At 44.3% G+C, this 13,753-nt stretch overlaps 1 protein-coding gene and 1 non-coding gene across 6 annotated transcripts in view; both read left to right on the top strand.

Annotated features, from left to right (window-relative positions):
• DCP1A (decapping mRNA 1A) overlaps nt 1-12,236 on the top strand; it is a 60,731-nt gene extending 48,495 nt beyond the window's left edge. For 4 of the 5 annotated variants that reach the window (XM_025375850.1, XM_025375848.1, XM_025375851.1 and 1 more), the window contains 4 exons: nt 1,883-2,641; nt 3,845-3,910; nt 7,416-7,634; nt 8,034-12,236. In XM_025375850.1, the coding sequence (XP_025231635.1) occupies nt 1,883-2,641; nt 3,845-3,910; nt 7,416-7,634; nt 8,034-8,114 (1,125 nt within the window). In that variant the 3' untranslated portion in view covers nt 8,115-12,236. The remainder of the gene's footprint in view (nt 1-1,882; nt 2,642-3,844; nt 3,911-7,415; nt 7,635-8,033) is intronic. The other variant, XM_025375847.1, reaches the window with a different exon arrangement.
• Nucleotides 12,237-12,361: 125 nt separating this feature from the next.
• Nucleotides 12,362-12,465, top strand: LOC112619956. Its single transcript, XR_003118427.1, has one exon. It is a non-coding gene; the product is annotated as a small nucleolar RNA U13 (small nucleolar RNA).
• Nucleotides 12,466-13,753: the final 1,288 nt, after the last annotated feature.

Below are 13,753 nucleotides of genomic sequence, written 5' to 3' on the forward strand. Positions count from 1 at the left end.
GAGGCCTGAGACTCAGAGAAGTGGACAGCACTCCTCAGGCCACACAGCTGGAAAGGAGCAGAGCCAGGCAGCAGTGGTTGGCTCCAGGCCCTGCCTCTGGGTGGTTGATAGGACATCACAGCTGTGTCGCTACAACCTCCTGAGGGGATGCTTTTGCTCCCTTGACTTGTATTACCATTTCTGTGTTTTAAGAACACAAAATAACATTACCATTTTGTGTTCTAAGTACCTCCAGGTTCTAGAGGTCCCACAGAGACCTCCAGACATGTTCACAACTAACTTCAGCTTCCCTCTCTCCCTAACCCTAGGGACTCTTCCTGGGCTGGCCTGCCCAGGCAGTGATACCACCACCCAATACCTAGATACCAGGGTGTCCTCTCGGCTCCTTGCTCCTACCTGGCCAGCCACCAGCTCCTTCCATTCCAACTCCAGTTCTCATCCTCTTCTCTGCTAGTATCTTAGTCCAGACTCCTCAGTCTCACCCCTACAATTTGTCCTTTATGTGGCCAACCAAGTGCACCTCCTAAAATATAAAGCCTGATGGCTCATCCCCTGAACATGTCGCCATTGTCCTGTGGATAAAGTCCAGATCCTCTAACATGTCTCAGATACTCTGCAGTCTGCCCACTGCTTCTCTCTTTCCCTGTCACCCTCCTACCCAGCCTCTGACCCAGCTGTGCTGAAGCACGTGTGGCTGTCTCAGTGGCTGTGCTCCCCAGCCAGCTCACCACATCCCTCCCCAGTTTCACTTTTTCTAGCACCTTCCCTCCCACTCGACTCTGCAATTCTGCCTAGTGTGGGGCGCAGAGGGGGCTGGGGGGCGGGCCTTACCAGTTGTCCTGGCCTCTTTTTTCACATCACAGTGACAGCACAATGCCTGGCACCTGATAAATTCAAGAATTTTTATCAAATGGATGAAACAAACATTTGCCTGGACAAAATTGGGTTTGTTTTCCTATAGTAATGTGATCATACCATAGTTTTATCAATATTATACTAATTTGCAGTGTACTTTGGGGCCTTACAGACTTTCTGAAGCCTTGAGAATCGTGTTTCAATGAACTAATTTTTTCAGTATAAACAGATCTAAACAACTAATTCAGTCATTTTAGGAATAAAAAGTTGAGGCTGCCTGTGTTTTCAGAGTACTTAGGTGTGTCTCCCACTAAAATGTAAGCTCTGTGGCAGCTGTTGTTACTCCCTTACTGCATCCCGTGAGCCCAGGTTAGAGCAAGACCTGGCACCCTGTGAGTACTCAGGAAATAAAGGTTATTGACTATGGAAATGTTGCTTACAAGTACAGGAAAGCACAAAAGTTTTTCCTTTGAGTGGTTATAGTGTCAATAAGCCAACTTACTAAAATATATATAAATTTTAAATTGTCAGGCTTAAATGCTTTGCTTTTTCTTAAGAATTCTGTGGCTAGAGAATAAGGAGGGGTAATGGCCCACTGTTAAATAGCTGGATTTATTTTCTGATTCATCAGAGGTCCAATGCCTAGCGTTTCATTGAGAACAGTGAAAGGTGGAATCACCTGATCAGCATTCGGTCCCTGTGTCTCCTCTAGTGTCATTTCCTTATGTGTTGCTGACATGAGACAATTGGGCATAGTCAGCTTTGCCAAGAAAAAGAATGGTGAATTCTGATCCTGCCCCCCAGAGACCCTAAAAATTTGAATTATATTACCAATGCAAACCACCAACCTGGGGACACTGGATGAACTTGGGCCTTAATCCTTAGTACATCTTCAGTTTTGTCCATTCCTTATTTTTATACTCCATCCATCCTTGATTCTGTACAATCTTTGACTTCTGGAAAAGAAGTTTGGTTATGCTGTTTTATAAGAGACCTCTTTCACTGGGTGGTTTCATTTGTTTTTCAGTCTGCTCCATCTGGACACAAGCATCTGACGGTAGAAGAGTTATTTGGAACCTCTTTGCCAAAGGAACAGCCAGCAGTTGTGGGTCTGGATTCAGAAGAAGTGGAGAGGTTGCCAGGAGATGCCTCCCAAAAAGAGCCCAGTTCATTCCTACCATTTCCCTTTGAGCAGTCAGGAGGAGCCCCTCAATCAGAAACCCTGGGTGTCCCTTCTGCTGCCCACCACTCAGTCCAGCCTGAAATCACCACCCCGGTGCTAATCACTCCAGCCTCCATCACACAGTCCAATGAAAAGCATGCCCCAACCTACACAATCCCGTTGAGTCCCGTTCTCAGTCCCACTCTGCCATCTGAAGCTCCTACTACACAGGTTCCCCCCAGCTTACCTCGAAACAGCACCATGATACAGGCAGTGAAGACCACGCCTAGACAGAGGTCTCCACTCCTGAATCAGCCAGTCCCTGAGCTAAGCCATGCCGGTCTGATTGCCAGCCAGAGCCCCTTCCGGGCCCCATTGAACGTGGCGAACACAGCTGGCACATCCCTCCCAAGCGTTGATCTTCTCCAGAAACTCAGGTTGACCCCACAGCATGACCAAATACAGACACAACCACTTGGGAAAGGTGCAATGGTAGCCAGCTTTTCTCCGGCAGCTGGTCAGCTGGCCACACCTGAGAGCTTCATAGAGCCTCCCTCTAAGACAGCAGCAGCGAGAGCGGCAGCCTCAGCCTCCCTGAGCAACATGGTGCTTGCTCCCCTTCAGGTAATGGCAGGAGGGTGGGGGTGGGCATGGTGGGTAACTAACTGGATGGGATGAAACTACAGACCTTGGTTTTAACTGTCATGACACTGACAGTTTTGAAGAGTTGTCCCTTTAAAGTCTGTCGGGCTAGGAGACAGCTGAGGTAAGAAGCCCTATCATGAACAACCAAGTAATTTATTTTCCTATCTGGATATGCACTTTAGCAGAGGTTGTATGTTTGTTTTGCTTTTGCCCAGCATTTCCAGGAGTCCTCATTTGACTCAGGACCAAATTATTCCAAAGCTTAACTCCCTTCCTATCTCCCACAGCACTCTCCTAGAGTGCCTACCTTGTGCCAAGTACCCTAGAGGTGCCATAAGAGCATCCTAGACTTGAAGGTATGAGGTCAAATAAAGCTGATTTTTTTCAACTGTCCACATTTACATCACCTTATCAAGAGGTGCCATGCTGCCTAGATCTCTCATCTCTATCTCTACAGACTCAACAGCAAAAATATGCCCAGGCTGCAGGACAGACATCACATGTTCTCACTTTATTTGAACTCATGGAGATAGAGAATAGAAGGATGGTTACCAGAGGCTAGGAAGGTAGGGGGAGGTGGGGATGGTGAATGCATAAAAAAAAAAAATAGAATGAATAAGACCTAGTATTTAATAACACAACAGGGTGATTATAGTCAATAATAACTTAAGTATATATTTTAAAATAATGAAAAGAGTATAATTAGATTGTAACACAAAGGAAAAATTTGTGAGGGGATGGACACCCCATTTTCCATGGTGTGATTATTATGTATCGCATGCCTGTATTAAAACATTTCATATACCTCATAAATATGTACACCTATGTACCCACAAAAATTAAAAATTGTGTCTATTCCTGGGCTGTCCCTGGCTCTTAGAAGGGATACAGGTCTCAGGCTTTTCTTTAAAGATACCTGAAAGGCTCTGCACACACCCCTTCCCTCCGGAACTAAAGAGGAGAGGCTGTCGCAGAGCTCTCATGCAGTTGAATTGTTGGCTGCATAGTTGCAAGTTTCTGTCAGACTCTTCCCTTGGGAATCTAGGAACTAGTTAATATCTGAACCATTTTCTATTACTAACCTAGATTTTCCACTGGGAAAGTCTTCTTCAATTAAGACTAGGAAGTCTTCTTAATTGAAACTTCTTATATCCATCTATCTTTTCTTCATAAACATTTCAGTCTATGCAGCAGAACCAGGATCCTGAAGTATTTGTCCAGCCTAAGGTGTTATCCAGTGCCATCCCGGTAAGGACCTGCTTTTTCTTTCTTTTTTTTTTTTTTTTTTTTTTTTTTTGGAGACGGAGTCTCGCTCTGTCACCCAGGCTGGAGTGCAGTGGCCGGATCTCTGCTCACTGCAAGCTCCGCCTCCCGGGTTTACGCCATTCTCCTGGCTCAGCCTCCCGAGTAGCTGGGACTACAGGCGCTCGCCACCTCACCCGGCTAGTTTTTTGTACTTTTTAGTAGAGACGGGGTTTCACCGTGTTAGCCAGGATGGTCTCGATCTCCTGACCTTGTGATCCGCCCGTCTCGGCCTCCCAAAGTGCTAGGATTACAGGCTTGAGCCACCGCGCCCGGCCTTTTTTTTTTTTTTTTTAAGACTAGTCTGGTGCTATAGTGAGAAGGTAGAAAGAGTAGAACAAGGAATTTGATCTGTAACTGACTGTGAACGATCAGTTGAGCTAACTCACTACCTTTGGACCAGCCAGGACTCCCTCTTTCTAAAGGATACATTATGTATTTTTAAGTTCTTCTGCTGGATGTGAAGTAAAAGGTTGTCAGCTTAGTGAAAAGAGTTAGCTATGGAGCCCAGCCCATCTTAGATGCCTTTGCTAGGCCAGGCACCTCCCACCCCCGTCCTGGCAGAGTCCATTACTGTGGCCTCTGTGGATCTTGAGGCATCTGCATGGATATCTTCCCTGACTGTGTGTGTAGAGGGCATGGTGGGCCCTTACTCAGTATTTGTGAACGGGTGACTGCTAAGAGTGTGGTAACCTGGCTTATAAGTAGGAAATACTGCCCTGGAGGAGCTGTGATGTCCCAGGTGGCAGAGCCACTATCCTGCTACAGTCCTCTCATTTCCCATTGCTCTGAGAACAAAGCCTCTCAGGCCTGTGTGTTCTGTCCCGTTTGTCCTCCCTTGCTTCGTTTTTTGTTGTCCCTACTCTACATCACCCACTAACCTTGCAATGCACACAGGTTTTTTTAGCTCCCTAAAGTCATTTCTGTTTTCCTTTGAGCCTTTGTGCCCTCCTTGAGTCTTGGAGTTTAAATGGGAACCAGCTTCTGACTGGTCTTATATCTTGGAGTTTAAATGGGAGCCAGCTCCTGACAGTTCTTGGAAACGAGCCTCTTTTCTGTGTGTCTTGTCCTTCTGCATGGTGATCTATCTGCAGGAGCTCTCGGCCTGCTTTTGCACCAAAAATAAAGAAAGGGTAAATAGCTCAGATGCCAAAAACCATACCCTTGAAACTGGCCAGCTCTGTGCTCTTTGTAAATGAGAAAGTGACATGTAAGAGAAAGAAATGTAGATCTCTGTTGATTGTATCAGATCTGAGGATACTGAAAATACTGATGATTACTGGTTTGTTTTTTTTTTTTTTTTGAGACAGAGTCTCGCTCTGTCTCCCAGGCTGGAGTGCAGTGGCCGGATCTCAGCTCACTGCAAGCTCCGCCTCCCGGGTTTACGCCATTCTCCTGGCTCAGCCTCCGGAGTAGCTGGGACTACAGGCGCCCGCCACCTTGCCCAGCTAGTTTTTTTTGTATTTTTTAGTAGAGACGGGGTTTCACCGTGTTAGCCAGGATGGTCTCGATCTCCTGACCTCGTGATCCGCCTGTCTCAGCCTCCCAAAGTGCTGGGATTACAGGCTTGAGCCACCGCGCCCGGCGATTACTAGTTTAATATATTCAGATAATTAGCTGGAATTAGCCTAGAAGCACATCTAAATGGAGGAGAGAGGTAGATGTTAGCTTTATTTTTTTTTTTTTTTTTTTTGAGACGGAGTCTCACTGTGTCTCCCAGGCTGGAGTGCAGTGGCGTGATCTCGGCTCACTGCAAGCTCCGCCTCCCGGGTTCACGCCATTCTCCCGCCTCAGCCTCCCAAGTAGCTGGGACTACAGGCGCCCGCCACAGTGCCCGGCTAATTTTTTGTATTTTTAGTAGAGACGGGGTTTCACCATGTTAGCCAGGATAGTCTCGATCTCCTGACCTCGTGATCCACCCGCCTCGGCCTCCCAAAGTGCTGGGATTACAGGCTTGAGCCACCGCGCCCGGCCTGTTAGCTTTATTTTTAAGAAATTTTCTCATTGCTTTCTATAATGGTATAAAAAAATAGATTGAACATAACTGGATTTGGATTTTTTGTTTTTGGTTGTTTTTTTTTTTTTTTTTTTTTTTTGGAAATGGAGTCTTGCTTTGCCGCCCAGAGTGCAGCTCACTGCAACCTCCACCTTCTGGGTTCAAACCATTCTTCTGCTTCAGCGTCCCAAGTAGCTGGGATTACAGGCGCCCATCACCACACTCTACTATGTTTTTGTCTTTTTAGTAGAGACGGGGTTTCACCATGCTGGCCAGGCTGGTCTTGAACTCCTGACCTCAAGTGATCCTCCCACATAGGCCTCCCAAAGTGCTAGGATTACAGGCATGAGCCACCGCTCCCAGTCATAACTGGATTTTTAAATTCTTTTTTATTGCAGTGTGATTTACATGCACTGAAATGCAGATTTTTAGAGTCCAGGCATGGTGGTTCACACCTGTAATCCCAGCACTTTGGGAGGCCTAGGTGGAAGGATCACTTAAGCCCGGGAGTTCAAGACCAGCCTGGACAACATAGTGAGACCTCATCTCTTACAAAAAAATCAAAAATGAGGGGAGGATTGCTTGAGCCCAGGAAGTTGAAGCTGCAGTGAGTGGTGACTACACCACTGCACTCCCACCTGGGTGACAGAGTGAGACCCTGCCTTAAAAAAAAAAAAAAATGCAGATTTTTTTTTTCTTTTTTTTCTTTTTCTTTTTTTGGAGACAGAGTCTTGCTCTGTCACCCAGGCTGGAGTGCAATGGGTGCAGTCTTGGCTCACTGCAACCTCCACCTCCTGGGTTCAAGCGATTCTCATGCCTCAGCCTCCCGAGTAGCTGGGATTACAGGCGTGCACCACCACGCCCGGCTAATTTTTGTATTTTTAGTACAGATGGGGTTTCACCATGTTGGCCAGGCTGGTCTCGAACCCCACCTCGGCCTCCCAAAGTGCTGGGATTACAGGTATGAGCCACTGCGCCCAGCCAAACAACACAGATTTTTAAATGAGTTTTTGACACATGTATGTATTATCCCTTAGGCAACCCAATCAATATGTAACATTCTGTCACTCCAGAAAGTTCCCTCATGTCCTCTTCCAGTCATTTCCCCAACTCCCCTCCCAAAAAGCCTTTACATTTTGAATTTATCATAGGATTTTTCGTACTGTGCATTCTATACTGTTATTTCTCTTACCTTCTGTGGCAGTTGGACTTGGCTTCCCGTAACGATTCTAGGACGTTCTTATATAAATGGGCTCGTCATCCTTTAGCTCACGGAAGTTTATAACCAGATGCTAGATGTTCAAATGCTCCTACTGAATGTTTACCTGAACCTGAAACAGTCTGTCTCTGGGCTTCACTCTTCTGCTGCTTGTGCCTGTTTCCACATGCTCCCTATTCTGGGCCTGGCTACTGGCTTCTGCACTTTGGTACAAAATGACCATTGTTCCTCTCCAGGTTGCAGGCGCCCCACTGGTTACTGCAACGACTACTGCAGTGTCTTCAGTCCTGCTGGCCCCAAGTGTTTTCCAGCAGACAGTTACAAGGTCTTCAGATCTTGAGAGGAAAGCCAGCTCTCCTTCTCCTCTAACTATTGGAACGCCAGAAAGTCAGAGAAAGCCTTCCATTATTCTCAGCAAGTCTCAGCTCCAGGATACATTGATACATCTCATAAAGGTATGTAGGATACCAATTTTATCTTTGATTTTTCATTACTTAATAAAAGAAATTGTATACATTCCTCCTACAGAATCAGTTCATAAAGTAAATTCAAAAGACTAGCTGGAGGCCGGGCAAAGTGGCTCACACCTGTAATCCCAGCACTTTGGGAGACCGGGGCGGGCAAAAAAAAAAAAAACAGACTGGGAGTACTGTTTCTCTTTTTTCAAGCATACCGTCCTGGTGGAGAAATATCTGCGCGAACTCAATATATTAACCATGATTGTCTCTGGATGGTGGGATTATCAGTTATACAAATCATTCATACAATTTTTTTTCCTAAACTGTTACCAAGGAAGTAAAATCTGTTGAGGTAAATGTGGCATTCGTATCCTTAACCTTTCCCATCTCTTCTAGAATGATTCCAGCTTCCTCAGTACACTTCATGAAGTCTACTTGCAGGTGCTGACCAAGAACAAAGACAACCACAACCTATGACTGGAGCAGAGTAAGTCTAAAGGCAGAGTGCTAACCTCAGAGACAAATAGGCTTCATCATGGAAACTTCTGAGCAGAACATCGAGTTTGAGAATCCTGAAATTGAGCCTATGAGAAAGAGACTCATTTCTTAAGAATGTTTTCCAAGTGACATTCTCAGTGATAATGGAGGTTTCACTGTGAAGCATCACCAGCAGACCTTTGTTTTGACAAAAAAAAAAAATCATTGTGTTAAGTTATGTGGGTGTTGTCATCAGCTAGGAGCAAGGCTGTGGAATAAGGAATCTGATTCTCAGCTCGCTTTCACTTTCAAGGACTTACAGAGGAGTAGTCACCAGCCTCACAGCAGAAGTTCAGCCTGGCCCCCACCGCTTGCCCCAGCCTACCCCATAGAAACAGGCTTTGGGCTGACAGTCAAGTTCTAAACAGAGTAGAAGGCAGCTCTGCAAAGTAGCTTCGAGCTTTTAGGACCAGAATTTAAGCCGGCAAATTGGGAATGATTTCCTCAAGTGAAATGTATTTTATATGAATGCCCCATTTGGGCCTTAAAAGTTGTGAAATTTCTTAATAGTGTTTTGTTTTTAAGTGCCCCAGTCCTGCCCCGCAGCAGGCCCCCAGTGCAGCATTACCGTTTGAATAGGGCACTGTCAGGCTCTGGTGGTGTGGACACAGGCACGTCACACCTTTGAAGGAAGGCTGGGACTGGGAATGCCCACATCCTATCAGATCTTCATTTTAGGTTGAACTCTCTAGTGGTTCTGAAAATGCTAAGTTTGTGTGTGAAGCACAGCCTTATTTTCCTTTTCTGTCATTGTTGATTGTTTTCCTTAACACTTTGACAAAAGGACCTGTGGACCAATCTGACAAAGCCATCCTGGTTCCTTTCCTTGAGTGTACTGAGAATAGTTTTAAAGCTATGCAGAAAAGGGAGCTGTTATTCACACTGCCCTTATTTTGTTGTAGAATTATGGAGTTAAAAGAAAATGTGATTCCGAACTCTACCAATGTATTCCTAGGCTGTGAGTACTTTCCCAGCCCAAAGTGTGAAAATATGTAAAGAAGCTTTGTTATGCTGCTATTGATCTGCCATGATTTCTATTTATTCTTTTATAGCATGTAATGGTGTTTAGTAATATTTTAATGTAGATTTTGATTTATTTCAGCAATAGTAATTTTAAGATATTCTTTGAATGAAAGTGTCTTTGTTTCTATGATACAGGTCATTTTGTAGTATTTAACCAATTAAGATGCACTGCTTACTTTTTATGAGCACTATTTAATGATGGGGTAAAAACCCAATTGGCTCAACCAGCTAGCATAAGGATTAGCTGTGAATAATGCTGACAGATATGATGGTTCCTTGGGAACAATCATTTAAGCTTTAATGGTAACTCAATCATAAGTCCATAGATTATTTTTTTCTAGCTGAAATTCTAGAAAATTACTTGTGAATTACATACTTGTTTTAGTTTGGTCTTAGTTTTTAGCATAAAGAATGATTGGCTTTTGTTGATCTAAACATGCTTCCTGGACAGGGTTTCTGCTTCTCATTTTAGTGTCTTCTATTGCTGTCTACTTAATTATGTGTGAATTGTGCAGAATTCAGGGAAGCTTATAAGTTTTCATGCTCAATTATGAATAGTTTGTTTTCACAGATAGTGTGTAAATTAAGCAACCAAAAATGAATTGCTTATGCATCATCTGGGAACGAGAAAGCTATAGTAGGATACAGAGTGTTGCTGACACCGAGAGATGGTGTCCAGGGAGCCACGTGACTTCCATAAAGTGGACGCACCAGTAGGTGTGATTGCACCCCAAATGTGGTCTCAGTGAGCTTTGGTGAACAGACGAATCAAGGGATTCTTGAATTGAAATTATGCTTTTGAGTATGTAATATTATGAGAGAGTTAAGAGAGAATATCCTAAAGAGAGTCTGTGATCATATTAATTTTCACCTTTAATGCTAGGAATGGATATGATAGACAGTAAAGAGAATCTATGATAAGGCTTCCTTAGTGTGAAAGTAAACTTAAGTGCCCAAGTCATGAAGATTTGAAAAGGGTAAACCTGTTTCACCTCCCAAATTTATATATTCAAAGCATTTACTTAAAATTCAGAAGCCAGAAGTTCATGTCATGATTACCAGGAAGTTCAGGCCAGAATGAATCTCTAGAGAAGCCAGGCCAAGCCTGGATAATTGCAGTTGGATGACCCTGGCCCGAAAGTCACAGTTCAGTTGCCTTATTCCTAGTTCAGGCTTACTATCTAGAACCTCATGCTAGCTTAGGTTGCATGTTTACATTGCTGCAGTGTCTTTACTGGAAGCTTAGTTGAATCGAAATGGACACCGAGATGGAGATGCTTCTGGCTAAATTTCGCAGAATCCCAGGAGACCTGCATTTAGACCACTCTGTCCATTTTTGTGCCCACCCCCACCCCCAGGGTCTGAGTGTGGGCTCCAAGATGAGCAGCCCGGAGCTTGGAGGAGAGGTGTGTCTGGGGCACCACTGGTGGGTGGTACTGCTCTTCTTTTTGTTGTAGTTAATGTGTTGTCTTTTAATGGACTCTCACACCTCCCAGACAGCCTTGTTCCCTTAAGGCAGAAGCTCTTCTTCATTGTGTCCCTCCTGGGATTCAAAAGGTGTGAGATTGGGCCTGCTTGACTTTGAATTCAAGTTTTGCAAGTGACTCTCAGTGTCAGAAGCATTTCATGCTGTCCACATGTGATATGTCCACAGCTCACCTTCAGAGGCTTAGATGTAGCCATCACAGAGAGTGGTATTTTATTAAGAACCCAAGTCCCAGCCTGACCAACGTCGTGAAACCTTGTCTCTACTAAAAATACAAAAATTAGCCGGGCGTGGTGGCGCACACCTGTAATCCCAGCTACTCAGGAGGCTGAGGCAGGAGAATCGCTTGAACCCGGGAGGCAGAGGTTGCAGTGAGCCGAGTCCGAGCGACTGCACTCCAGCCTGGGCGACAGAACGAGACTCCATTTCAAAAACAAAGAAAAAGAAAAAAAAAAGTCAAGCTGGGCCCCTATCTACAGGGGGACACACAAGCTTAGTTTAGTATATGTCTAACCAGATTTTGCATGTCAAGCATTTGTTCTTTTCCTGGCTTATGTTTTCTTGTAGAAATTATATAAACCCTATCATCCACTACTAGGTAAATTTTTAAACCATGCAGCTTTATTACTCTCCTCCCCCAAAGAATGTAGTTTGAAATTTTCTCATTTCTGTAGTAGAGGCCCCTAACTGCCATTGTATTACTAATAATGCAACATGAAATTGAAGGTGCCTAACTGCTCAAAAAACAAAATCAGCCATCATACTGTAACTCTGAGAGGAATGAGAGGTGGCACAGGCACGAGTGGGCTCAGCCCGTGTGAGTGAGGAGAACTGAGGAATCACGGGGTGCGCATCCTGCATCCTGGCTGCACATTTGCTGCAGAGCACGTGTTTCTTTCTTGCCTCCCTTCGGTTTTCTTCAGTTGCGTTCAGTGTACCTTCTGGAACCAATAGTGCTCTCTGTTTTCAAGTCTCTCAAATGCTAAGATCTGAGCACAGGCAAGCAGCTTACACTAGGCTTTTTTACAGCTGTGCTTGAGAACATTTCCGAGTGGACCAGGGCCTCGAGGAGCCGGTTTTTTAGCAAATTTAGCAGATGTGTGCAGTGATTCCCTCCGTTTTGTATTTGACACCTTCATTTAAAATGCTAAGATGCAATATCATTCAAAGAGGGGAAAATGCAGAATTGTGTTTCCTTTTTATCCGTGTGATTCCTTAAGAAACATGTTTTTAAAATATGTGTTCTAAATGGTTTTTTATTCTGTATTACTGCTTTGGCCATGTGGCTCTCATGACTTTCATTGTACCAGATTCTCAGCTCCCTGAAATGTGGGGACGAGAAGCTCTGGAATTACAGCAAGGTTTTTGTTCCATGAGCGCAATACTGTATCATTAACATTTTTAATGGTATGGATTTTATACCATCTCTGTATGTTTGCAAATATTAAGTTATTACATGTTTTAAAATGAGCGTTTTTCATCCTAAATTTTATATGTTTGCAAATATATTTTTTTAATAAAATTTCAAAACCAAGTTTTAGCACCTACTAAAATTTAATTGTGTTTTTATTTAATTTGTAGAAATAGGAACTTTTGAATGAGTTGCTGCACTTTGCAGAGTGCCATACTGGTGAAATGGGATGAGGCAAAAAAACAGAACTGACAAAACTGTTATCAGCTCCTTTTGTAGTTCATAAGCATGACGATTAGGTGTTCACACACAGGTGTGAGATGTGCCATCCTGAAACATTGTTACAATGTCGGCATATTACCTGTCTGACACAGAAAAAAGAAAGAAAACTGTTATCTACCTGTTTCCAGCCTGTATTGTCAGGGTTCTCCAGAGAAACAGACCTGATAGAAGATAGAGGTACATACCATGTGGTATTTCAGTCAACAACGGACCACATCTATGACAGTGGCCCCATGGAGTTATAACCCTATTTTTATCCAATCTTCTCTATTTTTAAATACACATATACTTATCCTTGTGTTATAGTTGCCTACAGTATTCAGTTCAGTCACATGCTGTACAGGTTTGCAGCCTAGGAGCCATAGGCTGTACCATGCATGTAGCCTAGGTGTGTAGTAGGCTATACCATCTAGGTTTCAGTTACCCACAGTCAACCCAGGTCTGAAAATATTAAATACAAAATTCCCGAAGTAAACCATTTTAAGTTTGATGCTGTTCTGAGAAGCATGATGAGATCATTTGCCATCTCACCCGGGCTGCGAATCATCCTTTGCCCAGCAAATCCACGCTATATATGCTGCCCACCAGTTAACCACTTAGTAGCCATCTCAGTTATCAGACCAACTGTCGGGGTATTGCAATGCTTGTGTTCAAGAAACCCTTATTTAATAATGGCCCCAAAGTGCAAGAGTAGTGATGTGGCAAGTCGGGTATGCCTAAGAGAAGCCATAAAGTGCTTCCTTTAAGTGAAAAGTTAAAGTTCTCAACCTTTTAAGGAAACAAAAGTCACATCTGGCCGGGCACAGTGGCTCACACCTGCAATCCCAGCACTTTGGGAGGCCGAGGCAGGTGGATCACCTGAGGTCGGGAGTTCGAGACCAGCCTGACCAACATGGAGAAACCTCGTCTCTATTAAAAATACAAAATTAGCCAGGTGTAGTGGCACATGCCTGTAATCCCAGCTACTGGGGAGACTGAGGTAGGAGAATTGCTTGAACCCGGGAGGCACAGGTTGCAGTGAGCCAAGATCATACCATTGCACTCCAGCCTGGGCAATAAGAGCAAAACTCCATCTCAAAAAAAACAAAGAAAAGTCACATCTGAGGTTGCTGAGATCAACATAAAAATGAACTTTGCATCCATAAAATTATGAAGAAAAACTTTGCTCCCGGTGAAACCCCGTCTCTACTAAAAAATACAAAAAACTAGCCGGGCGAGGTGGCGGGCGCCTGTGGTCCCAGCTACTCGGGAGGCTGAGGCAGGAGAATGGCATGAACCCGGGAGGCAGAGCTTGCAGTGAGCCGAGATCGCGCCACTGCACTCCATCCAGTCTGGGAGACAGAGCCAGACTCCGTCTCAAAAAAAAAAAAAAAAAAA

This window comes from Theropithecus gelada, chromosome 2 (assembly GCF_003255815.1).
Source record: "Theropithecus gelada isolate Dixy chromosome 2, Tgel_1.0, whole genome shotgun sequence".
Lineage (NCBI taxonomy): Eukaryota > Metazoa > Chordata > Mammalia > Primates > Cercopithecidae > Theropithecus > Theropithecus gelada.